At 43.7% G+C, this 27734-nt stretch overlaps 1 protein-coding gene across 1 annotated transcript in view; it reads right to left on the reverse strand.

The window, feature by feature from the left end:
• Positions 1-6901: 6901 nt before the first annotated feature.
• Positions 6902-27734, reverse strand: part of VSTM5 (V-set and transmembrane domain containing 5) — a 32093-nt gene continuing 11260 nt past the window's right edge. The window contains exons 2-5 of the mRNA XM_055581660.1: positions 11180-11506; positions 10934-11074; positions 10509-10824; positions 6902-7641 (exon numbers count right to left, since the gene is read on the reverse strand). Of these exons, the coding sequence (XP_055437635.1) occupies positions 10781-10824; positions 10934-11074; positions 11180-11506 (512 nt within the window). The 3' untranslated portion in view covers positions 6902-7641; positions 10509-10780. The remainder of the gene's footprint in view (positions 7642-10508; positions 10825-10933; positions 11075-11179; positions 11507-27734) is intronic.

The following is a 27734-nucleotide window of genomic DNA, read 5'->3' on the forward strand; positions in this document are numbered from 1 at the left end:
GTACTTTCCAACCAGTGGAGCCTGTCCTGCCCTCCCCACTAGACCTATTAAAACCAGCTCTTGTGTTAGTGGATAAAGTACTTTTCCCTCTGATTGTCTTTGTTAACGCATGCCTGGGTCTCAGTCCGATGAGAAATCCCTTAGAGCTCCACCTGAAGGCTTAGAAGGCAGATAGTATTGTATCTTTAGGGTTTCCTCCATTTCTCCTTGGTCTTTTTTTCCCACTTGAATGACCTTATTTGCCTTGCTCCACTCCTGCCTTACCCTGACCTTGGCAGTCCCCAGCCTCAGCCAGCAACCCTGGATTGCTTCTTCTGGTTAAAGATTTGTTCCATCTTATTTCACTAGGTCTCTGCATTTTCCCAGGAAAAATACTCATGGATTAATGGAATACATTTTGCAAAGAATAGATAACATGAATTTAGAAATAGTGCCCCAGCCCTAAAATGTGTCTGAAGAACTTCCCTTAATAAGAAATTTGGGCTTATGGGCCTTTTGGTGCCACTAAAAATAATCTGTAAGTAATCTGTAGTTTCCTTATGAGGAAGGCTTTCAATTTTTAAAAGATGGGTATCTTAATAATTTATGACCGAAGTAACTAAAAATCCTTTGTATTTCTCTTTTAAAAGATAAGTGGAGCTTGTAAGCCATGAAATACCATAATACTTTTGTGTTTTTGTGTGTTTTTTGCCTTCTCTGATTAAGCTTCTGCATCTTTCTATCCATGGAAATTAAAAGATCTGCAAGTATTTTAAAAATTGCCAGTGCTTCCTAAGTTATGGTGTCCCAAAAGTTGCTTTGCAAATTATAGTAAGCTAATCTGTACACATCTGCTCACATATGGAGTCTTTTATGAAGGCTCAAACTGCAGTACAGTGAATCTCAAACTTTCAGCAAAGAACTAGTTTTTTTTTTTTCATTTCCATCCTTTGCTGATTGATACTTTTGGTAAAATATAGTAAAGTGAATTACTGGAGGGACTTCCCTGGTGGTCCAGTGGTTAAGAATCATTCAGGGGATGTGGGTTCAATCCCTGGTCAGGGAACTAAGATCCCACATCCCTAGGGGCAGCTAAGCTCACGAGTCTCAACTGCGGAGAAGCCTGTGTGCCACAGCTGAGCCCATGTGCTCTAGAGCCCGTTGGTCACAACAAGAGAAACCCACATGCCACAAGTGGGAGAGAAGCCTGTGAGCCCCAACTAGAACCTAGTGCAGCCAAATATATATATATAATAAAATTTATTAAAAATAGAATTACTAGACAAATCTAAAAAGATACAAAATGAAAGCCCCCTCTTTATTATAATGGACATAAATTGAATGTCAAATATAAAAATGTTTGAATGTTTTATTTTGTTTCTATGATTATCTTGTCACAAACCAGTAAAAGGACCAGTCTTGGAGTAGAATGGATGAGAATACGTGCATAATTACCACCCACTCACATATACTTCGTTGGAATGGACAGGGGTGATCAAAGGCCTTCCTTGCCCCATTGTTTTAAGGCACGTTCAGAGCTCAGTCATTTCCTGTCTGAGAGGAATGGAAGCTAAGGTAAGCATGGCAAAGTGGCTGGCAGGTCAGTTGCTGCGGCAGCAGTGGTTCAACCTGAGTTACCCACAGCTGGAAGGATGTGCTGTGGCCTTTGGGAGAGAGGTTGGAGAAAACCAGTTAGCCCCTCACCAAGTGTTTAACAGTTGGCAAAAGAGCTGTGTTGGAACGTTGGCTCTACTTCTGCTTAGCTGTGTGCTTGGCAGTGTTATCCTCTCTGAAACTGTTTCCATGCACATAAAATAGGAAGAAGGAATGCCTCTGCTAACCACAGGGCTGGTTCAAAGGCTTAGTTATGGTTGGTGATAGATACTAAATTCTAAGATGTGCAAATGTAAAACATGAAGCAGCTGTAAAAATCCAGCTAATTATGAGGCAGGAGGCAGATAGACCCCCCTCCCCAGCCAGGGTAAAGCAGTTGGAGATTCATTCCCTATTGACTGAAACTCCCAAGATGAGAGCAGCTCGATGATTAAGGGAGGAAGCTGGGCCCTGCCCAGACCACATATTCTCGTTCACAAAGTCAGAAGACTTCCTCGAACCACACATGCACAGAAAGGCTCCTTGCAAGCCAAGGGGGTTACGATGTCAAGGGATGCTCTACCCGAATGCCTTTGTGGTAGGATCCATCTTGGCTAAGAGATGTGTACACACAAAAGGATCCTGAGATATACCAGATAGGGACTGTGAATGAGGCAAATCAAAATGATTGGCCAAGGGAAAATTGTAAGAAATACCTCATATAAGTGATTTAAACTGCCATGAGGGCGCAACTCAGGGACTCTCCCTTTGAGTCTGCCCGTGTGTCTATCCACAGGTACTGTACTCTTTTTCCTCCTAATAAATACTTCATTTGCTTCACTACTTTCTTTGTGGAAATTCCTTTCTGCAAAGCCTCAGGGCCAGAGCCCTTGTCACTGACCACTGATCTAGTGGCTAGGTTAGGTGCTTTCACTGCTGTGACCCAGCCTTGATCTCTAGCTGGGAACCCAAGCCCTGCTTCAAGCCATTGCAGGCCGAGGCCACCCAAAAGCAATTAGAAGTTGGAAAAATGGTACAAATAACCAGTTTAAATTTTATTCATCAGTAGGAGAAGGTGTTTTAGGTGTTTTAGCATGTCCTGTATAAAAAATTTCTAGATGGTAAAGACAGCACATTTGTGGGTGGAAGATTAATTTTTCCATGTCCATTGTTAAAGCCGATCTCTCTGGTTGACCTCTCCTCATACCCTCTGCCTTGGTCTTTGATTGACTTTCACTTTCCTACTCCTGCTCTTTGTTGATGCCTTAAATACTTGGAGCTAAAGTCAGCTCTCTTTATATCTCATTTTAGGATGGGAATGAAAAGCAGTTCACCACAGAGAAAGCTTTCATGTTTTCAAAGCAGCAAGCACAGTAACACAGTTCAGTTCACTTCAGTTGCATCCAACTCTTTGCGACCCCATGGGCTGCAGCACGCCAGGCCTCCCTCTCCATCACCAACTCCCGGAGTCCACCCAAACCCATGTCCATCGAGTTGGTGATGCCATCCAACCATCTCATCCTCTGTCTTCCCCTTCTCCTCCTGCCCTTAATCTTTCCCAGCATCAGGGTCTTTTCAAATGAGTCAGCTCTTTTCATCAGGTGGCCAAAGTATTGGAGTTTCAGCTTCAGCATTAGTCCTTCCAATGAACACCCAGGACTGATCTCCTTTAGGATGGACTGGTTGGATCTCCTTGCAGTCCAAGGGATTCTCAAGAGTCTTCTCCAACACCACAGTTCAAAAGCATCAGTTCTTCAGTACTCAGCTTTCTTTATAGTCCAACTCTCACATCCATACATGACCACTGGAAAAAACACACAGTAATGCAAGTGGTACTCAAGTCAGTGACCAGAACTGGGTTTTTGCCCTGAAGTTTGCTGTTAACTATCTGCAAGGTCACTTCCAGAAATTTGTTTATAGTCATACTTCACAAAGATCATTGTTTAAGGGTTATTCAGGAAGTCTGTAAAAGTGAAAAACTGAGACCAATGTAAACATTGGCAAGAATGACTAAAATTATGGTACAGGGGTTCCAAACGCAGGCACTCATTTGTACTCCTCTAAAAGTTGAGCCTGAATGACTGAGGAGTTTTTCTACTCCTGATGTTCTGACTTGCCTTGCTTATGCACCAGAGAAACTTCCATGTTATGCTATTTTCCTTTCCTTATTTAGTGATTGTGAACTATTGTTTCAGGCTATACTTGGCCTGAAATCTGGTAGATGAGGGAGAAGTTTGAGGTAGAAAAGTAACATACAATCTGGAAAACTTCCTGATGATTTAGTGATACACCAAGATGAGGCCAGTGGCAGAATCTCTTCTTCCACTCAATTCAATTCATGGCCTCTCTTTTAACCTCTGCACATAGTCCCATCCTGATCCCCTTGAGACCCAAAGAGAGAGCTGTGGTCTGTGGTAACCAGCCACAGAAATCATACATTTATCCTCTAGCTTTACCATCAGATTTCTTTGCCAGAACACCATGAAATCAAAGTGAAGAGTCCTGATAATTTCATGCTGACCAGGAATTCTAATTGGCATTTGTATATCATTGTTGAATAAAAACAGAAAACTGAATTATTATTAAGTAAGTTCACTTTAGTGAGAAAAAGTCCTTTCAAACTGTGAGGTACCTTGGCATATTTATAGACAGAATTTCCTGAACAACCACTGGTCTGTTGTATCAAATGGACCTATGGGTGCACTTGATAAGGTCAAATCTGAAGCTAAAATCCTTTGATTTTACATTAGTAGTGCTCTTTCTCTCTCTCCCAACACTCAGTCTTTGCTAAATTTTATAGAAACCCCACCAATATTAGAAAGCATTAAAAAGAGACAACCCGATCAAAATATAGGCAGAAGACCTAAATAAATTTCTTAAAATGTACCAGTGGCCAACAGGCACATGAAAAGATGCTCACCATCACTAATTATTAGAGAAATGCACATCAAAAGTAGAAGGAGGTAGCACCTCACACCAGTCAGAGTGGCCATCATCAAAAAGTTTACAAGTAATGCTGGAGACTGTGAGGAAAAGACAAGCCTCCTATGCTGTTGATGGGAATGTAAACTGGGGCAGCCAATGGAAATTATGAAGAACAGTATGGAGGTTTCTTAAAAAACTAAAAATAGAGTTACCATATGATTCAGCAGTTGTACTCCTGGACATATATGTGGAGAAAATCATAATTTGAAGACACTTGCACCTCAGTGTTCATTGCAGCACTATTTGCAATAGCAAAGACATGCAAGCAACCTAAGTGTCCATCAACACGTGAATAGATCAAGAAGATACAGTGTAGACACACACACAACACACTGGCATATCAGTCATAAAAAAAGAATGAAATTATGCCATTTGCAGCAACATGGAAGGACCTAAAGATAATACTAAGTGAAATAAGGCAAAAGACAAATATCATAAATGTGGACTCTATGATACAAATGAACTTATTAAAAAGAAAGCAACAACAAAAACACAACAAACATATACACACCACTATATATAAAATAGATAAATAACAAGGACTGTTTAGCACAGGGAACTATATTTAATATCGTAATACCCTATTTATTTTGGAAAAGAATCTGAAAAAGAATGTGGGGTGTGTGTGTGTGTGTGTGTGTGTGTGTGTGTGTAACTGACTTACTTTGATGCACACTTTAACACAGCATTGTAAATCACCTATACTTCAAAAAATTTTTTTTAATCTTACAAAAAATTGAATTTCCTAAGAGGAAGCGATTCATAGATGATAGTTGAACACCTTAGTTAACAAGAGGAAGCCATCTTGGCAGAAGGAACAAGTCTGATATGATTGATTGCCCAAGATATTTATTTTTGTATATACCACTTGAAATAAAAATTCTTAAGTGAATGAACAATTATAATGTATCCATGCTATGAATTACATTGTGGAGGCAGTAAGACTATTTAGGAATAGGTAGAGACATGAAATAATGCCCAAGAAACATTAAAGGAGAATAAGCAAGTTGTAAGGTAATGTGTATAATAGAATCCCACTTGGCCTAAAAAGAAAATAGTTTAAATATGCATATTGTAGTATGTGTATATATAGATATGTTCATATATAGCAGGTCTAGAAGGATACACTCAAGTTTATTGAGTAGGACTGAATTTTTCTTTATATATGGACTTCAATATCATTTTAATTTTAAATGATTTATCTCCTTTGTGAACACCTACCTAATGTGTAAAAGGCAGTAGAGATATCACAAGTGAAATCTAATTTTAAAAATTACACAAATGCACTTATTTATTAAACAGACTCACAGATCTCACACTTATGGTTACCAAAGGGGAAATGTAGAGGGAAGGGATAAATTAGGAGATGGAGATTAACATATACACACTACTATATATAAATTACGAATAAGAACCTACTGTACAGCACAGCTGCTGCTGCTGAGTCGCTTCAGTCATGTCCAGCTCTGTGCGACCCAATAGATGGCAGCCCAGCAGACTCCCTCGTCCCTGGGATTCTCCAGGCAAGAACACTGGAGTGGGTTGCCATTTCCTTCTCCAATGCATGAAAGTGAAAAGTGAAAGTGAATTCGCTCAGTTGTGTCCGGCTCTTCGTGACCCCATGGACTTCAGCCTACCAGGCTCCTCCATCCATGGGATTTTCCAGGTAAGAATACTGGAGTGGGGTGCCATTGCCTTCTCCAGTACAGCACAGGGAACTTATCAATATTCTGTACTACCGTATATGGGAAAAGAATCTGAGAAAGAATGGATGTATATATATATATATATTGGCTTCCCTGGTGGCTCAGATGGTAAAGAATTTGCCTGTGGTGCAGACCTGGGTTGGGAAATCCCCTGGAGGAGGGCATGGCACTCCAGTGTTCTTGCCTGGAGAATCCCATGGACAGAAGAACCTACAGTCCATGGGGTCAGAAAGAATTGGACACGACTGAAGTGACTAAGCATGCATGTGTGCACATGCACACACACACTCACTGGTGAGACTCTGCCTGCCAATGCAGGAGACTAGAGTTCAATCCCTGGGTCAGAGAGATGCCCTGGAGAAGGAAATGGCAATCTGCTCCAGTATTCTTGCCTGGGATATCCCATGGACAGAGGAGCCTGGCGGGCTACAGCCCATGGGGTCACAAAGAGTCAGACAACTATGTGTGTGTATATATATATATATATAACTGATACATAACAGATAAACTTTGTTGTACACCTGAAACCAACTGAACATTGTAAATCAACTACTGAGAGAGTCAATTCCTAGGCAGGTTGACAAGAAGTCTGGGGTCCCTGAGGAGAGAGAGGTCTGGGGTTCTCGAGGAGACAGGGATCTGGAATTCTCAAGGAGGAGGAAAGGACAAACTTGTTTTTCCCTCTTAGTCTTAGTCACATAAAACGTTTTTATCTTTAAGCCCAGAACTGATAATTACACAACAAACAACTCAGTTTAAACTCTGTACTAAGGGTTATATAACAACAATGTATCCTGCTTGAGGACAGTTTCTCCTTCCTGAAAACCTTCTGGCTAATCCTGTTCTCTCAAAATGTAAATTATGGGAGTGAGTCTAGTAAGATCTTTACAACCTTGAGACACTCTTGATTTATTGTAATAACTAATTAAAAAGTATATAACTCCCTTGTGTAGACTAGCAAGAGGGCACTCCCCATCACCCTTCTGGTGTCTATGTCAGAAGCCTTCTCTGTGCCTTTTTATACTTTAACAAAACTCTGCTACACAAAAGCTCTTGAGTGATCAAGCCTGGTCCCTGGTCCCGATGCTAAATCTTTGAAGATCACAAATCTGATATCGTTCACTGTAAGCTATCACTACACTACAATAAAAAGTTTATTTTAATTAAAAGCAGTATAAATAGTGGACCCAGTAACTGTGTTCTGAAGGGTTGGAAAAGCTTACAGTGGGGACGGGTGATGGATGTGCAGACAAGCGCACGTACTGGAGATTCACGTCATTCCTTATCAGAAGCTGAGCTGTGGATAGACACACTGCCCGTGATCACAAGGACATGCTCTGCTTTCAGCAAACTAGAAGCATCCGAGTCTTCCTGGAAACTGGGCAGAAGAAACAAACTGGATATATAAAGGCTGATGATGGAGACAGGGTTTTCCTTCACCCAACGGCCCTGCAGTTTCACTCCATCACATTCGGCTCCTCGTGGTTCCATCTCCTAGCATTCTAGTCTGCCACCTCTTCTCTGCCTTCAGTACAGACACCTAGCCTTTCTGAACCCAATACTCTCTCAGGCCTTGTCTCTGCATCCCTGAACTGAGCCAGACATGCTGATAACCTCGCTCTCTCTCACTGCCTGGGCTCCTCAGCTGTGTGTGGTTCAATTTCAAATCAGAGGGAGCATGAAGTCCCGTGGGGTGTTTATCATCTCCCTCGACTCCAGAGGACTGAGGTTCTCTTGCAGCAATCCTCGGCCACCTGGAACACCATGAAATGAGAGAGAAGTGTACATGCTTCTGGGTTTTTGAGCTCACAGTCTCAGACAGGACATTCTGTCCACAGGGTACGTACGTTCTGTCCCGCATCCTACGCACCGTTGACTGGGTGATACACCCTCCACATCCTCGATTTGACCCCTTCCAGAAGCAGGAAGGGTTCTACTGAATTGTAAGTCACATTCTGGAAGCAAGAGCTTCAAATTAGTCTGGTTATAATGCAGGGGAGAATAATGGTGTTTTTCTGACTTGCTGAAGAATATTTATGGTTAGAATCAATGTGATTAATTCCACTGTCGATTAAAACTTTGCCAGGCCCCTGGCTCTGGCTGAGGGTTTTGCTTGTCTGTGGCTGACAGAAACCTCTTCTAAGCCTCTGAGTTCTCTGCAGGGATAGGCTCACAAATAAAGGATTGGGGCTTTATTTTTAGGTTTTATTTCAGCCTTTAAAACAGTTTATTTTTTTTCACAGCTTGAAACATAACTTAGAGTTTAACATGTTCAGTGGCTAAACCTCTATGATTTAATGTTTTCTTTTTTGGAAAATAGAACTCCCAGGCTCAAGAATCAAGAACTTTCCACAGGAATATTCAAACTGGGGGGAGCTTTCAAAGTGCAAAATAGAGACATGGAAAGCTGAAGGAACAACCTTTGATGAAGATTTGGGGTGGGGGAGCAAATTTAATTTATATCTGGATTGGTACGTCTCGCTGGGTATTCTTTTCCACTTCTCCTTTTATACGAAGATTACCACCCTTGACTTCTGAGAAGCTGAGAGGCAGAGTTCTGGAAGGCAGGTAAGCTGTCAAGAGGACAGAGGTTCTGACAGCTAACTAGATTTAATCCGATTTCCTGCTAATGGGCTTGCTGTGAGAAAAAGGGACAGTCAGGTTGATCCTTTCTGGCATGTCTCATCCTGCTTCCTCATGGTGCTGGAGACCAGTACAAGAAACCTGTCCTCCATGGCGGAGGTCTGGTTCCACTGGCTGCTGCATGGGGAAAGGGCACAGGTGTGTCTGTGTACACCTCTGTGACCGAGGTGGCCCGAGGTGACCCGTATCTGTCACGCGCTTGGGCTACAAATCAGTCATGCGGATTAGCTACTCTCTGGCATTCTGAATCAAGTAATGCCTCTGGATCAATGATAGCTCCTGTAACCCCAAAGGATTCCTTCCTGCAACCCTGGAGACAGTATGTAGGCAAAAGCCTCATACTAATGTCTCCAGGCAACTTGCTTGAAGTGATATGGACACTTGGGACTTGGAGGGAGGGAGAAGAGAATGTTCTAGGTCTCCTTCATGTGTGCATGGGTGAATCTGCAGCTGAGGGCTGGGGACACAGCTAATAAGGTCAAATTCCACCAATAAACGGAGTGGTACCTTTGATTTGTAGCTAAGAATGTTGGAGAGAAAAAGGAGAATGGAAGATAAATTAGGCCTGCTTTAGAACTTGCTGAAAGGAGGCTGGCACGGAGAGATACAGGTACCCACGGTGGCCAGTGACTTCGGAGGCTAAGGGCCAGGACCAGCTGTGGCCCATCCCCAGTGGACCTGGAGCCCCAGCACTCCAGGGTGCTTGACTTTCTCCAGGACCCGGCATAGCTCTCATTGCGTCCTAGGCTCTGGAAGATTCTTCACAGCTTCCTTTAATTGCTCGGAGTGCTCTGTGCTACTGTAGGCTTCACTTGATACTCAGAGGGTGAGGTAGGTGAGGGCCAGGTGTTCCCCAGCCCACTGGGAGCCAGCGAGGCCCTGGCGTGCCGGGAAGCGTGAGTGACTGAGGGGGTAGGTTCGAAGCCACGGTGACTTTCCTGCCCATCCTGCAGCCGCAGCCCTCACACAGGTGGTGTCCCCAGCTTGTCAGGGGGCCGCCCGCGTGGAGATGAGCTGCTCTCCTCACAGTGGCCTCCCCTGGGGCCTCAGGAGGGAAAGTCTAACGCTGGAGTGAGAGAGGAAAAGAGGCAATTCTCTCCCTGTCCCTTGTTCCCAATGGTGGTCCCCCCAGAACATATTTAGCTCTTCTTCCTAAAGCTCCAAGCCACAGGGAGGAGGGGGTGCTCTCCCTGCTCTGAGAGGTGCTCACAGCAGTCCCCATGGGAGAAGCTGGAGGCGGCCACAGGCAGAGAAGACTAGATAGAGCACAGAGAGCATGTTAGAGTGCTGCATGCTTGGTCTGGAAATACTCCCGCTTCTGCTATGGGACTTCCAGATGGCTCAGGAGGTAAAGAACCCACCAGCAAGGCAAGGAGCCACAAGAAACACGGGCTCGATCCCTGGGTCGGGAAGACCCCCTGGAGGAGGAAATGGCAACCCTCTGCAGTGTTCTTGCCTGAAGAATCCCATGGGCAGAGGAGCCTGGTGGGCTACAGTCCATGGGGTCACAGAGTCAGAAACGACTGAGCACAAGCACACGGGCATGGGGACCCCTCCAGTGCCCCCCGCCCCGCCAGAGCAGAGTGCAATGAGGAAGCAGACCTGGCACTGGGCTGCCGTGGCCCCAGGGCTGAGCACAGCGCCAGCTCACAGCCCCGCCCTCCTCCTCATTGACCTCCACGCCACTGGGACTGACGTGGTCCAATCCAGAGTCCAGCTCCAGGCAGTCATCGTCGTCAACATGCAGCTATCCCAGCAGCAACGTGTGGCTACGGCAGAACAAGAGGCTCGGGCGGGACTGGCCGCGTGTGTTCCTTTCCTTGGAAAATCACGTCTTCCTCTTGAGGTAGGAATGTCACTGGGTCTGGCCTTGGCTAACACTCTACATCCTGCAGCTCAATCTCCTCTGTTGTGCTTTCTGCAAAGCAAAAGACACACTGGCTGTGAGTTGCCACTCAGCTGGGGGTGCTTTCTTGGTGAGAAGAAGGTAACACGGGCATCGATTATCACAAGGCCCGAAGAATTACCTTTGAGCTTGTGTCTTCTCTTCCTTTGGAATTTATAGGCACACTTATTACAAACCCACATGAGGCTGATCAGCAGTGCGGCCACGGCAACGAGAAAAGCAAGGAAGACAGCGACAAAGTGGAGGTCTTCATAGAGGATCTCTACGGGAGGGGGGGGGGGCGGGCAGATAACATCTCTTAATATCAAGTTGGCCTCCCACACACTCCAATTTTCTAGAGGCCCCGGGGGCCCCGGGAGCGTCTCACCTGAGACGTGCAGCACGATGGTGCCAAACCGGCTGCTCCCCAGGCGCTCGGTCACCGTGACGATGTAGGAGCCGGAGTCCCGCACGCCCACGCTGAAGAGCTGGATGGAGCCGTTGTCGAAGGTGCATACCCTGTCCTTATGGCTCTGGGAGATGTTGGCCTGAGTCCCCGGCTTCCACTCCACGATCTTCTGCACTCCCCAGCTGGACGTGTACTTCCATTCGATGGTGGGGATCCCATGGCAGGAGTAGTCAACCGAGAGCAGGATGTCCTCTTCCACCGTGGCGTTGATGGCTGGCTGGGGAATGTACAGTGATACGCCCTGACCTGTGGGATGGAGTGCTAGACGTGGGGCCACTTACATGGGCTCGCAGGGAAGTCAACTTCTATCCTGCATTCTTTTACTTAGCAAGTATTTATTGAGTGCCTATTACATGTCAGGGGCTTCCCAGGTGGCGCTAGTGGTAAAGAATCCACCTGCCAATGCAGGAGACATAAGAGACATGGGTTCGATCCCTGGATTGGGAAGATCCCCTGGAGGAGGGCATGCCAACTCACTCCAATATTCCTGCCTAGAGAACAGAGGAGCCTGGTGGGCTACATACGGTCCATAGGGTTGCAAAAAGTTGGACACAACTGAAGCGCCTTAGCACACATTACAGGTCAGGCTCTCTTCTGGGCTCTGAAGGTGACACTACAGAGGTGAATATTATGGACTGAATGTTTACAGTCCCTTCCCCCCAATTTCTGCATTGAAGCCCTTCCCCATCCCACCCAGGTGGCTATATTTGGAAGTGGTGTCTCTAAGGAGGAATTAGGGTTAAATGAGGTCATAAGTGTGGGGCCCTGCTCCAGTAGGATTAGTGGTTTGGCTTTTTTGGGTTTTTCTTGCCATGCCACATGATATGTGGAATCTCAGTTACTCAACTAGGGGTCAAACACACCCCCTATACTGAAAAGTGTGGAATCTTAACTATTGGGCCACCAGGAAAGTCCTTAGGGATTCGTGTCTTTATAAGAACAGTCTTTCTCATATGGAGAAAGGACCATTTGAGGTCACAGTGAGAAGGCAGATGTCTGCAAGCCAGGAAGAGAATTCTCCTTGGAAACCAAACCATGCCAGAACCTTGATTTGAGACTTCACAGCCTCCAAACTGTGTGAAAATAAATCTGTGTTGCTTAAACTCCCCAATCTGCCATATTTTGTTATGGCATCCCAAGCTAGAACACTGAACAAAACACAAGGTTATCACTCACTATTTTCTAGAGCTTCCATTGTATAAGGGAGACATACAAGAGTTAAATAAACACACAAGATCACTTTATAAGTGCTTTAAAGCTAATGAAACAGGTAGGTGGTGATGGAGGTGGTACACAACATTAGGATGGTCAGAGAGAACCTCTCTGTGGAAATGAACTGGAGCCAAGGAACAGAGAGGAAAAGGAGGCAACCATGTGAAGACATGCGTTTCAGGCAGAGAGGGCAACTGAAAGAGTGAAGTGAGAGTGAACTGGCACGTCTGAGGGACAGAAGGAAGGCCAGAATGTAGAGCGCAGGGAGCCGGGGGGAGTTCAGGAGGCGAGGCTAGAGGGCTGGGCGGAACTCGGGTCATGATGTGGGAGTTGGGGTGATGGCAAGCCGTAAGAAGGCTGAGAAGAAAGGTGACATTCTCCACCGAGCTTGAGAAAGCCCACCATGGAGAATGTCTGGAGGTGAGGGAGCCAGTGTGGAGGCAGGAAAAACGGTCAGGTGGCTGCTGCAGCGGCTACAAATGAAGACAGCCTTGAAAAGAGTGAGGGGGTCTGACTTAGGATGTGTGTGGGAGCAAAGGACAGAACTTGCTGATTACAGCTGTGGGGTGGGCAAGGCAAAGAGGCATCAAGCAGAGACTTCTGCGTGAGTGTGCAGAGGAAAAGCTGAGCCACTGGCTAGGATGGTACATGTTATGATACATTTATTAAGTAGGTGCCAGGCACAGGCCCTGTGCTAACTGCTTCACACACCACTGTGTCTTTAAAGCATCACACAATCCCCTGCAGTTCTATCCAGGCTGTAACAAACTCCAGCATCAACAGGTTTCACTAGCTGGTTTAAGTTCACCCTGCCAGGCTGAGATTCTCACAAAGGTCGCCAACTCCAAAGCTCAAATATTTAACCTCTATGCTCAAGTCAAAGGTCAGTGGTTGCCAGTGGAGGGCACAGAATGTAACAAACCTGTGCCAGCCCCCTCTCCCCGCCAACCACACACACACAGAACGTCCAGGGCTGGCTGGAGACGGGGTAGGGCAGGATTCGGGCTTGGAGCCCATGCCTGGGTTTCCACCTCCACTTCCTGTTTAACCCCTTTACTTGTTGGGTGCCCAGTTGCCTCAGGGCTCCTGCTGTGTGGCTGCAGGTAACCACATCTGTTACTCTTCTCATTGTCCTCTCCTATCCCCAGAATATGGGCTTCCCCAATGGCTCAGGGGTAGAAGAATCTGCCTGGGTAAAGAATCTGCCTGCAATGCAGGAGACACAGGAGATTCAGGTTCTATCCCTGGGTCAGGAAGATCGCCTGGAGTAGGAAATGGCAACCCATTCCAGTATTCTTGCCTAGAGAATCCCATGGACAGAGGAGCCTGGTGGGCTCATGGGGTCCATGGGGTCGCAAAGAGTTGGACATGACTGAAGCAACTTAGTACATGCACACATATCCCCAGAATATCCTATTACCATTCCTCTCCTAAATCTTCACTAAGTGGCTGGGCATAATCCAATAGGTTCTACGCTGAAAAACTGGGAGGTAATAATGGCTTTTAAGAATTACAGCTGCCAAGTAACAGAAAAATATTTTCTTCCCAACTTCATTTTTAAAAATGTTAAACTCACAGAACGGTTGAAAGACAAGTATAATTAATATCTATGCACCCTCTACTAAATTCACCAATTACTAACATTTTGCCACATTTGCTTTCTCTCTCTCTGGAAGGAAACAGAGGTTAAGTTTCAGGTCAGCCCTTGGAGGGTAGGAAGTAAGTGCTTTCTTCATCTCAGTATTCCCTGTACCCAGCATAACGCCTAGCACCCAGCAATTGGCCAATAAATGTTTGTTGAATGAGTAAGTGAACGACTAACAATTATGTGAACAAGGAGGTGAGCCTTGTTGAAATGTTCTCATAGAAATGTTGCTGCTTGGGTGGTTCGGCTTCCCTGGTGGTCAGTGGTAAAAAACCTGTCTGCAATGCAGGAGACACGTATTTGATCCCTGAGTCAGGAAGATCCCCTGGAGAAGGAAATGGTAACCCACTCCAGTATTCTTGCCTGGAGAATCCCATGGACAGAGAAGCCTGGTGGGCTACAGTCCATGAAGTCACAGAGTCAGACATGACTTAGCAACTAAACAGCAACAACAAACAAAAGTTTCTACACACATAGAAAAAAAGTGAAGTGTGTTAGTCGCTCAGTTGTGTCCAACTCTTGTTGGCCCCATAGACTATAGCCTGCCAGGCTCCTCTCTCCATGAGATTCTCCAGGCAAGAATACTGGAGAGGGTTGCCATTTCCTTCTCCAGGGGATATTCCAGACCCAGGGATCAAACTCAGATCTCCCGCATTGCAGGCAGATTCTTTACCATCTGAGCCACCAGGGAAGCGCTTTAATAGGGACCTTGGGAACCTCCATTTCGAGCCTTTCAGTTACTTTGGCTCAAGAAACAGCAAAACTGAAAAACAAAAATAGTAAGCCCAAGTTTTTCAGATGCTGACACAGCTGCAAACTGGCCAACAGGTCCTTGTTAGTTTCTGTATTTTCTTTTGATCAGAGAAACCTCCTCCTAATCTGACAAATGAATCAGACATTTAATTAGGTTTTAGGAACAAAGAGTTCCTCCTCTTCCTGGTACATAGAATTAGGAATAAACTGTCTATGGCAAAGATTAATAGGAAAATTAATAATTCTAAGTGTTTAAAGGCAAACTGTTTGTCAATTGTTTAAAAAGTTGAATTAATGAGTAACCACCCCTGCCCCATATGCCAAAATCATTCCAGAACAAGTCCAGAGGAACTGAGTGGCCAGGCCAACATTCAGACCTGGCTCAAATGTTTTACTCAAGGAAGTTGATGCAGTAAATCAGATTTCACTTGTAAAATGGATGCCAGGCAGCCATGAACAAGAATGAATTTTGTGTGGACCAAGGAAGATATCTATGACATGGTATTCAGTTAAAAAATAAATTTATAGGCCTTCCCTTATGGTTCATTGGTTAGGAACCCACCAGCCAACGCAGGGGACACAGTTTTATCCCTGATCCGGAAGAGTCTGCATGCCTCAAGGCACCTAAGCCTGAGTACCACAACTACGGAAGCCCGCGTTCTCTCGAGCCTGGGCCCACACCAAGAGAAGCCGCAGTGACGAGAAGCCGGTGTACCACACCTCGAGAGAGCCTGTAAGCATCAGTGAAGGCCCAGCACAGCCAAAAAAATGTTCTTTTACATTTGTAAAACAGTATGCTATGATCTTATTTACATATGAGTAAATATGTGCTAATTTGTATATATTCTGTATAAAAAAATGTTGGAGTAATATATGCTGTATTAATAGGGATTATTCATTAGAGATTGGATGGCAACAGAAAATTTAAGTTATACATTTATATCATTTTGAATTTTCACACTAATTAAATTGATATTTAAAAATGTTTAAGAAACCTTTTAAAGTTCTCCTGATTAGACCAATCTGGTGAGCAAAGTTTAAAAGTTTACCTTGCTCTTTGTATTTACTCGAATTCTTTATGGAGAGAAGAAAAGAACTAAATTCTACCAATTTCCAAGATAGGAAGAGGTCATGAACTGAAGACATCAGCAGGACAGAAGTCACTGGAACCTGAACCAAGGGGCTTCCTGAAAACCTGACTTTCCAGAGCTGCTGACGCCCACTGGAGACCAGTCAAAGAGAAAGTACCAGGCAAGTGCCACCAGCTACCGAGCAGCAGGCTGGAATATAACACTCAGGATGGGTCCTTATTCCTTTTCCTACAAGTAAATTACAGAGGTAGTGCTTCGCTGCCTTTAAAAATTGATTATTTAAGGAGGATATATTCCCTTAAATATATCCTCCTTGTGAGAAAGCCAAGCCAAATCACAATAAAGGATAATACTGTTTAGTATTTGGGCCACAGTTTCGGGAGATAAGAACATGAATTAATGGGGAGATACATATTACCCGTTATGGAGGATGCGCCTTAATCAGCACAACTCATTTTCACCTCACTTGTCTGGAAAGCCACCTATCCAGTCTGTGTGATCATCAGGAGAGGCCCAGGAAACAAGCATCATTGTCATGAGCCTCCTTATCAAGACTGTATGCGGCTAAGGGGCCTCCCCAGTGGCTCAGTGGTGAAGAATCCACCTGCCAGTGCAGGACCCATGGGTGATCCCTGACCCAGGGAGATCCCACATGCCTGGAGCAACCACGTCTGTGTGTCACAGCTATTGAGCCTCTGCTCTGGTGTCTGGAGCCACCGAGCCCTTGTGCCTAGAGCCTGCACTCCACAACGACAGAAGCCACTGCCGTGAGAAGCCCGTGCAGCAGTGAAGACCCAGCACAACTAAAACTAACTGAATAAAAATAAATAAAATTACATTAAAAAAAAGACTGTATGCAGCTAAACTATGAGTCAGAAAGCCAAGTCTCGGAGTCCTAACTTGGAGGGACTGGAGCAGGGTGCTGGAGTGATGAGTCCCGTCACGGAAGGGTCATTCCAGGTGTGTCTCCACCACACACCTGCCGCGGGTGGGTCTACAGGGGCTCACCCTGGGGACCTCCTAGCTGTGAGACCTGCAGACAGAGCCTTCACTGCTGGAAGCCTTGCTTCCTCCGCTGTGGACTGACTGGAACACCTCCAGAACAGGGCTGCAAGGATGAGGCAACACAGCACGTGTAAGGCCCAGCCGGACTCAGCACGCAGAGCCTGCCCAGGGCCTGCAGCACCCCCATCCCCTCCCCATCAGTGGGTCACTGGCCTCGAGTGACCAAGACTCCTGGTTTGCCCAGGGCTGCAAGTTTTCCCAGGTTCAAGAGCTTCAGGGCTAAAATCAGGATAGTCATGGGCAAAACAGGACAGCCAGTCACCCTATCTGAGATTCACAGAAACACTGAAGAATAAACCAGACAGACAGCAGCTGGTTCCTGAGGCGCTCAGGGGGCTTGACATTGGGCACAGAGGCAGCTCTAGGTAGGCAGGACAGAGCCCTTCTGCCCTGTGCTATCTCGGCCGTGCTGAGCTGCGCGGTGTGGGCTCCAGATCCAACGGTTCAGTACCTGTGGTGCCGGGCTTCTCTAGCTGAAGCCGTGCGCTTAGCTGCCCTGAGCATGTGTGGGCTCTCAGTTCATGACCAGGGGTCAAATCCTCATCCCTGGCATTGGGAGGCAGGTTCGCAACCAGTGGACCACCGGGTAAGTCCCAAGTCATTCTTCCTTAACCCTCTGTCTTCCAAAGGCATCTCCATGGCTCAGCGATCTCATTGCATCTCCTTTTTAGTGATCGAGCCCAGCCCTGCACTCCCCACACCCCTCCACAGCAGGGCACTGGCTCGTGGGTGTTGACCGGAGGAAGGTATACCATCATCCCCATTTTAAAGAGGAGGAAAGCCACTGAGGCTAGAAAATTTGTGCAGTGTCACAGTTAAAGTGTCAGAGCAGAGATGGAAATCCGGGGTACTCTTCAACTGTCCTGGTAATAAGCCAGGATATTTCCAGGAGCTGGGAAGAGGCAAGACATCATTAAAACTGAGGCTTGAAGACTAAGATTTTGAAAGGGAATAAGGGCAATCCCAGCTGAGAAAACAGCCCACCTAGAGCGGCACGATAGGTGCTTATGTTTGAGGCTTGGTGAATGGGAAGCACAGACGAGCTGTACCACGAGGAATCTGTCACAGGCTGGGATCAACTGCACGTGTTACTGCAGGCAGTGAGGCTCCAGGATGGTGTTCAAGAGGAAGTGTGTGCTCAGTTGCTCATTCATGCCTGACTCTTTGCAGCCCCCTGGACTGTAGCTCACCAGGCTCCTCTGTCCCTGGGATTCTCCAGGCAAAAATACTGGAGCAGGTTGCCACCTCCTCCTCCAGGGGATCTTTCCAACCCAGGAATTGAGTCTGCATCTCTTATTTCTCTTGCACTGGCAGGAACATTCTTTACCAACTAGTGCCATCTGCATGACATATCTAAACTGGGCTTCAGAAAGGGCAATCTGGCTGCAGAATCCACGATCTTATCATCTATGCACCTCACCTGCACTGCCCTGGGCCCACCACATGTTCCTGTCCTATGCACCTTCAGGAGAACTCATGGCTGGAGCCCAGTTGGGAGCACCCTGCAATGCTGAGTGTGGATAAACCTGGGCCCGCCTCTGACCAGGACTGGGGAGACAGCAGTGGGGGTGGGGCAGGAAGTGCATACACACAAGGCAGAGCTGCCTTGGACAGGTCTCTGCTGGGATAACTCATCTCCAGTTCATTTCAGAAATACTAGTGCCCAGCACAGGGCCCAGCACTTCGTAGTTGCTCACAATATACTCGTAGGAAAGAACAAATAAAGGATAAATAAACACACATGCCCTGCCGCTTGAACTGCTACCCATTGGGAAAGAATAGGAAAGTGTGGCGTTGGGCCTGTGCTGAGGAGGCAACAGTTCTGATTGAGGGAGGTCCTGACAAGACTCCTTTTCCTACTAGAGTCAAATAGCTAAGACGAGAAATAGCACAATTTTAAGTTGGAACTAAAATATGCATGTCCCCTTCATTCTTGAAACAAGCAAGCCTGGAGTTTAAGAAACATAGCTTCATGAGGAGCCAACACAGCAACCCCAAATACTGGCTTTCTGGTTTAGATGCCATGAATGGTGTTAATGATTGACATCCACACATAATTTATAGGGTACCTATCCCTCCTGTTAGCTCAGGTAGTAATTCCCCAGCTTGGTGCCTGATTACTCAGAGACCAAAGCTCAGCTCCTCCCTGAGGGAGCTCCTCCCATCCCCTTGACATTGCTATATAATGGCCTTGGGAAGTCACCCAGATGTCAGCCAAACCCGGACAAAAGAGATGCAAGCTGAGATCAAGGCTGGCAGGCTGCTTTCCTTCAGGTTTCTGTATTTGTACCCCAACCAGAAATATCACTGCAAAATAGCAAGGGCCACCATTTCTAGTTGCAACACTCGTTAAGTACTACCTGTCATATACATTTATCACAGTCCAGTGAAACCTAGGCTGGGAAAGCTGATTGACTTGGCTGCTATCAGACTAGGAACAGTGAGAAAGTTTGATAACATTATGTTGTCAGGAGTGTGTAGAAGTTATACTGAATTACTGTGGTGATTATAAGTGGGCGTGACCACTTATAATGACCTGCTTAAAGGGCAATATGGTGAAACCTATAGAAATATTAAATAGCACATACTTTTTGACCCAGAAATTCTATTTCTAGGAACTTATCCTACAAGTAGTAAGGGCACAGAGATGCAAAGATACAAGTGCAGATACTGTCACTGAGGCATAGTACAGTCAATTGCAGTAGCAAAAGACTGGTGACAACGTATGTGTTAGCTGGTAAGGAACCAGTAGAGGAAAACTGTTTCTTACTCCATAAAGAATGCTTCTGACACTTACTACCAGAAGTTAGTGCAGATCCCACAGGTTAAGGGCTCAGTCTCACAAGACTGCTCCCACTTCAGACACCAATCACAAGTCCAAGTTTCTGTACTTCTGACCAACTGGGTATAAATTGGAGGTTTCCATGGTTCCTCAAGTTTGTTAATTTGCTAGAACATCTCACAGAACTCAGGAAAGCACTTTACTTATGAGCACTTTATTATGAAGGATACAACTCAGGAACAGCCACATGGAAAAGATGCCACAGGGCAAGGTATGTAGGAGGGACGTGGAACTCTCATATATCCTCTTGGTCACACCACTCTCCCAGCATCTACATCTGTTCACCAGCACAGAAGCTCTCCTCTTCCAACTTATTCAGTTAGTGTTTTAGGGAGAGGTCCCATGACATGCTTCTCTGGTGGCTCAGATGGTAAAGCGTCTGTCTACAATGCAGGAGAACTGGGTTCGATCTCTGGGTTGGGAAGATCCTCTGGAGAAGGAAATGGCAACCCACTCCAGTATACTTGCCTGGAAAATCCCATGAACGAAGAGTGTGATAGGCTACAGTCCTTGGGGTCACAAAGAGTCAGACATGACTGAGCGACTTTCGCTTTCACTTTGACATGAGCGTGATTAAATCATTGGCCATTAGTGATTAACTTAATCCCCAGCGTTTCTTCCTTCAGGGGTAGGGGCTAAAAGTTCAGGTTTTCCTTTTTTTTAAGTTATTATTTATGGCTGAGCTGGGTTTTTGTTGCTGCGTGGGCTTTTCTCTAGCTGTGGTGAGCAGGGGCTACTCTCTAGCTGTGGAAAGCAGGCTTCTCATCGTGGTGGCTTCTCTTGCTGTGGAGCACAGGCTTTAGTTGCTGCAGCACATGGGCTTAGTAGCTGTAGCTTCCAGGCTCTAGAGCACAGGTTCAGTGGTGGTGGCTCATGGGTTTACTTGCTCTGTAGCATGTGGGATCTTTCCGAATCATGGATTGAACCCGTGTCTCCTGCATTGGCAGATGGCTTCTTTACCATTGAGCTACCAGGGAAGCCTTGAAAGTTCCAACTTTCTAATCCCTGCCAACGAGCCCTCATCTTCCAAGAGTCACATCCTTAACAAACAAACAAAAAAAGCATTCATGACTCTGGAGAATCCAAGGGTCTTAGAAGCTTATATGTCAGGAACCAGAGAATAGACCAAATATGGTAACAAAAATGGTCCTGGGACTTCCTTGTTGGTCCAGTGGTTAAGACCCTGCACATCCACTGCAGGGGCCATGGGTCTGATCCCTGGTCATGGAAGTAAGATCTTGCATGCCACAAGGTACAGCCAAAAAAAAAAAAAAACAAAAAAGAAGTTTCTACCACTGATATCACCCAGGAAATTACTAGGTTTTAGGGAATAAGGAGCAGAAAACAAATACATATTTCTTATTATGTCACAACTGATTAAGTAAATCATCAATATTCATACTTTGGAATATTACACCAGAACTTTAAAAATGAGATAGATCTGTAAGCATTGATATTAGATGATCTCAAAAATAATGAAAAAGCACAGAGCAGAACAGTGTGTACAAACTGTTCTATTTGAGTAAACTAATGTATATATGCACATGTGCACACACACAGATATGCACATTTATCCATAACATGCACAAAATATCTCCCAAGGGTACTCTAAAAATCAGGTGTCTTTGGTTGTCTTCAGGGAAAGGACTGGGTGTCTGGGATGGGAGAAAACTTTACATTTCACTTTATATCCTTTTGAACAGTTTTTATATTCTAGTGAGTATGAGTATTATTTAAATAAAAACAATAAATAAACAAAATGCATGCCAAGATTGGGTCAGAGTCCCAGATTTTTCACATTTGAAAATGTTGGCAATTCACATTTATATTAATACAATTGACAAAGTACTTCACAAGCACTATCTCAACCTGTGAGGCAGGCAGGGGATTAGGGTAAAAGATCCATGCTTTTTGCTTCACAGGTACTTGCTTATTTGATCACTAAATATATGCACTCAACACAGGAGCACCTAAATATAAAGCAAATATGAACAGACATACATGGATAAATTGACAGTAAATACATATACTTACTTATATATACTTTTATATACATATATATATATATATATATATATATATACAGTAATAAATATAGTAGGGTGCTTTAAAACCCTACTGCAGCTATAGACAGATCATCCAGACAGAAAATCAATAAGGAAACACTGGCTTTAAATGACACATTAGACCAGGGGGACTTAATAGATATATAAATAATATTCCACCTCAAGGCAGCAGAATACACATCTTTTCAAGTGCACACAGAACATTCTCCAGGATAGATCATATGCTAGGCCACAAAACAAGTCTCAGGTAATTTAAGAAAAGTGAAATCCTATCAAGTATCTTTTCTGGTACAACACTATGACACTAGAAATCAACAACATGTGAAAAACACTGCAAATATCACAAACACATGAAGGCTAAACAATACATACTAAACAACCAACGGTTCACTGAAGAAATCAAAGGAATCAAAGCAATACCTGGAAACCAAAAAAAAAGAAAACATAACGATCCATATTCTATGGGTTGCAGCAAGGCAGTTCTAAGAGGGAAGTTTTTAGGGATACAAACTTACCTCAGGAAACAGAAAAAAAAGTCTCAAATCAACAATGAAACAAAAAAAACCTCAAATCAACAACCTAACCTTGTACCAAAAGGAATTAGAAAAAGAATAATAATTCTCTCCCAAATTAGAAGGAAAAAATCATAAAGAACAGAGCAGAAATAGACACTAAAAAAAAAAATAGAAAAAAAAACCCCATGAAACTAAGAGCTGGTTCTTTAAAAAGACAAACAAAATTGATAAACCATTAGATAGAGTCATCAAGAAAAAAAAAGAGAGGGCCCAAATCAATAAAGTCAAAAATGAAAAAGAAATTACAACTGACACTATAGAAATATAAAGGCTCATAAGAGATTACTACTAACAACTATATATCAACAAAATGGATAATCTAGAAGAAATGGACAAATTCTTAGAAACATACAATCAAGACTGAGACAAGAAGAAATAGAAAATATAAACAGAGCAATTAGCTTAATGAAGCTGAATTACTAATTTAAAAAACTGTCAACAAACAGAAGTACAGAACCAGATGACTTCATAGGTGAATTCTACCAAATATTTAAAGAGGAATTAACATCTAGCCTTCTGAAACTATTGCAAAAAACTGCAAATGAACAAAGTCTTCTGAATTTATTCTACTAGGCAAGCACCATCATGATATCAAAGCCAGACAAAGATACCACAAAAAAAGAAAACAGTCCAATATCACTGATGAAGAACACAGATGCAAAATTCCTCAAAAAAAAAATGAGCAAACCAAATCCAACAATACATTAAAACAATCATACACCACGATCAAGTGTGATTTATCCCAGGGATATAAGAACAGTTCAACATTAGAAAATCAGTATGGTATGCCACATTAATAAATTGAAGAATAAAATATGATCATCTCGATAGATGCAGAAAAAGCTTTTGACAAAATTCAACATTCATTTATTATAAAAACTCTCTAGAAAGTGGGCATGGAAGGAACATACCTGACCATAAAAAGGTCATACATACATAAAAAAAGTCATACATGACAAACCCACAAATAAAATCATACTCAATGAAAAATTGAAAGTATTTCCTCTAAGATAAAGAATAAGACAAGGATGTCTACTCTTGCCACTTTTATTCAATATACTATTGTAAGTCCTAGTGACAGCAATCAGAGAAGAAAAAGAAGTAAAAGGAATCCAAATTGGAAAGGATGAAGTAGAACTGTGATTGTCTGCAAAAGATGTGATACTATACATAGAAAATCCTAAAGATTGCACCAAGGAAACTATAGAGCTCATTAATGAATCTGATAAGATTGCACGTATAAAATTGATACACAGAAATCTGTTGCAATTCTATACACTAACAACAACCTATCAGAGAAAAATTAAGGAAACAATCCTATCAAGTATCTTTTGATATATATCATGATAAGATGGACTGAAAGAGCTAATATTGTTAAAATGTCCATACTATACAAAGCAATCTACATATTCAATGCAATCCCTATCAAAACAATGGAAATTTTCCCAGAACTATAACAAATAATTTTAAAATTGGTTCAGTTCAGTTCAGTCGCTCAGTCATGTCTGACTCTTTGTGACCTCATGGACTGCAGCACACCAGGCTTCCCTGTCCATCACCAACTCCTGGAGTTTACTCAAACTCATATCCATTGAGTCGGTGATGCCATCCAACCATCTCATCCTCTGTCATCCCCTTGTCCTCCTGCATTCAATCTTTCCCAGCATCAGGGTCTCTTCAAATGAACCACTTCTTCACATCAGGTGGCCAAAGTATTGGAGTTTCAGATTCAACATCAGTCCTTCCAATGAATATTCAGGAGTGATTTCCTTTAGGATAGACTGGTTGGATCTCCCTGCAGTCCAAGGGACTCTCAAGAGTCTTCTCCAACACCACAGCCCCAAATCATCAATTTGTATGAAAACTCAAAAGACACCCGAAGAGCCAAAACAATCTTGAGAAAGAGGACCAAAACTGGAAGTATCATACACCCTGATTTTAAACTATACTACAAAGCTACAGTAATCAAAACAAGTGTAGTACTGGCACAAAAATAGACACAAAGATTAACAAAACAGCATCAAGAGCTCAGAAATAAACCCATGCAACTATGGTCAATGAAGAAAAGGCAGTCTCTTAAGTAAATGGTGCTGGAAAAACTGGATAGATATATGTGAAAGAATGAAATTAGAACATTTTCTCACACCATGCACAAAAATAAGCTCAAAATGTATTAAAGCCCTAAAGGTAAGACCTGAAACTATAAAACTCATAAAGGAAAACATAGGCAGAACACTCTGACATAAATTGTAGCAACATTTTTTTTAAATCTAAGGTAAAAATAAACAAATAGGATCTAATCAAACTTAAAAACTTTTGCACAGCAAAGAAAACCATTGACAAAGTAAAAGAACAACCTACTGAATGGGAGAAAATATTTGCAAATGATATAACCAATAAGGGGTTAATATTCAAAATGTATAAACAATTCATACTACTCACTATAAAAAGAAAACCCAAAGAATACAGTTAAAAAGTATACAGAAGACTTGAATAGACATTTTTGCAGAGAAGACAGGCAGATGGGTAACAGGCCCATGAAAATCAGATGCTCAACACGGCTAATCAGGGAAATGCAAATCAGAACCAAAATGAGCTACCACCTCACACCTGTCAAATGGCCCTCATCAAAAACTACAAATAAATATTGGTGAGATGTGGAGCAAAGGGGACCCTTGTACAGTGTTGGTGGGAATGTCAACTGGTAGAGCCATTATGTAAAACAGCATGGTGGTTCCTCAAAAAACTAAAAATAGAATCACTATATGAACCAGCAATTCCACTCCCAGGTATACATAAAAAAAAACAGTAACACTAATTTGAAAAGATATGTGTACCCCAATGTTCACTGAAGCATTATTTGCAATAGTCAAGATATGGAAGCAACTTAAGTGTCTGTCAACAGATGAATGGATAAAGAAGATGTGGTATAAATACACAGTTTTACTCAGCCCTGAAAAAGAATGAAAATTTGCCATTTGGGACAACATGGATGAACTTGGAAAGTATTATGCTTAGTGAAATAAGTAAGACAAAGAAAGACAAATTCTGTATGTTAACACTTATATATGGACTCTAAAAAATTAAACCAACTGGTGAATATAACAAAACAGAAATAGACTCACAGATACAGAGAATAAACTAGAGGTTATTGTGGGAAGAAGAAAGTGGGGAGAGGCAAGATGGAGTAGGGGAGTATGAGATACAACTACTATTATGAAATAAACAAGCTACAAGGATATATTGTATGGCACAGGGAATACATCCAATATTTTAAACTATAATTGGAATATAATCTATAAAAGTTTTGAATCAAAATACCTGAAACTAATCAATTATACCTCAATTTAAAAGATAGTCTGTGATCAGAATATTTTAGAGCAGAATCTTATTAAACCTGCAGTACATTGATTCATTAAAAAAAAAAAAAAAAAAGATGAGGCATGATATGTGTCCAAATTCCTGCCGAGTAGAAGATCAGAGCTGGGACTGGAGCCCAGCCCTCCCTTCACTGCTCCACAGCTTACTCTACTAAGATGAGGTGCTTGGGCTACAGAGGTGGAGGTTTTCACTCTCTCGTTTCCCAACATAGCACATGACTCAGTGCTGGTACAGACTTGGGAGGCAGATGTGACAAGAAGCAAGAGTCTAGGCCTGGGCTTTCTGAGACAGGAGCTGCACATCACAGTACCTACTGAGCACTTGAAATTAGCCAGTCTGAGATGAGATGTGCTCTAAATGTTAAATGCACACCAGATTTGGGAAACTTTGAAGATTCTGTTTAATGTATTAAGATATGTTAAACAAAATGTAAAATAGATCATTAATAATTTTTGTATTGATTACACATTGAAATAATATTTTAGACATATTAGGTAAAACAAAATATATTGTTAAAATTAATCATGCCTGTTTCTTTTTTTATTTTTTCTTTCTTTTTTAAGGTAACCACTAGAAAATTTAGAATGACATATGTGGCGTGTGTGTGTGTGGCTCACATTATACTTTTTTTGGATACCACTGGTTTAGACCATCATCCTCCACCCTCTCCAGAAAAATCCTATACCTTTGAGTTTGGTCCACCCTTGTCAAAGTGAGTGCTCTGTCTCCCCAGACTTTCCTTTTCATTCTTCCAACAGGCAGAAATCTGCTGTGAGGTCCGGCATCAGCCCCCATGTCTCTAGCACCCTCATCTACAAGAACCTCCTCCCTCTCCTTGGCCAAGATTCTTCAAACTCTAGCAGCCTCTCTCTTTTCATCATCTGTCCCTGAAAACCCTCACCCTGGATCAACTGTTCTTCACTTCCTCTCTGGCCACACCTGAGGCCTGAGCAGTCAACACGGCGGCACAAAGTCCACAGCAGACAGTCTCCAGAGCAACGGAGCACAGTGTACCCTCGAGATGGTCCTCCAGACTGCCTTACTGTACTTCCCATGTAAATTCACTCCTCCTTTCTCTATGATTATTATGAGCAGTTTCCCCCAATCTCTCCAGACCTCCAAATTCCTCCTCATTCCAGCAGATAACCTTGTCCATCTGGAACACTGCAGATCACCCTTTCCTGCTTGAAACGCCCTGTGGCTTCTGGGCCACTGTATTCATCTGGGGCTCTTCTCAGTTCCATCTCTTGACTGCAGAGTGGAAATGCCGCCCTTCTCTCCAGATGCCCAGAAGGCACACCTGCCTGTGGGGGCAGAGGGTGGCAGAGGAGTGCAAGATGCTGGCTGGGGAAGCCCCAGAATCTGAAGACCCCAGTCTTGTTTTGGCTGCACCATGCCCTATCTGGGCGACTGTGCAAATCCCCTCCCTCTCTGAGTCATCCTTTCCTCATTTCTAACTAAGGATCATCATGGTTGGCTTCAGTGCTTCAGTCTTTTAAAAAGCCCACACACACGTGAATGAGAGCACTTGAGCACCAGGAACAATCCCAAGGGTGCAGAGGAGCTCCCTTTTGTGATTTTTCATCCAGACTTAATCCAGTCTCCTCTCATTCAACAAACATTTGGCAAGGAAGTAAAAGGGTCTAAGGCTGATGGAGCACCAACCCAGAGTCACACATGCCACATGCAAGTCCACCATTCGCTACTTGGCTAATCAATTACTCTGCATCCAAACAGTGCCACCCAACCTCTTCTCAGTGCCCTGCAGAGAAGGCCCTGCTTCCCCAGTCACAGGAGGCTGAACCAAGGTGAACCACCTGATCTAATCTAGTTATTATCAATCT

This window comes from Bubalus kerabau, chromosome 5 (assembly GCF_029407905.1).
Source record: "Bubalus kerabau isolate K-KA32 ecotype Philippines breed swamp buffalo chromosome 5, PCC_UOA_SB_1v2, whole genome shotgun sequence".
In the NCBI taxonomy this organism is placed as follows: domain Eukaryota; kingdom Metazoa; phylum Chordata; class Mammalia; order Artiodactyla; family Bovidae; genus Bubalus; species Bubalus kerabau.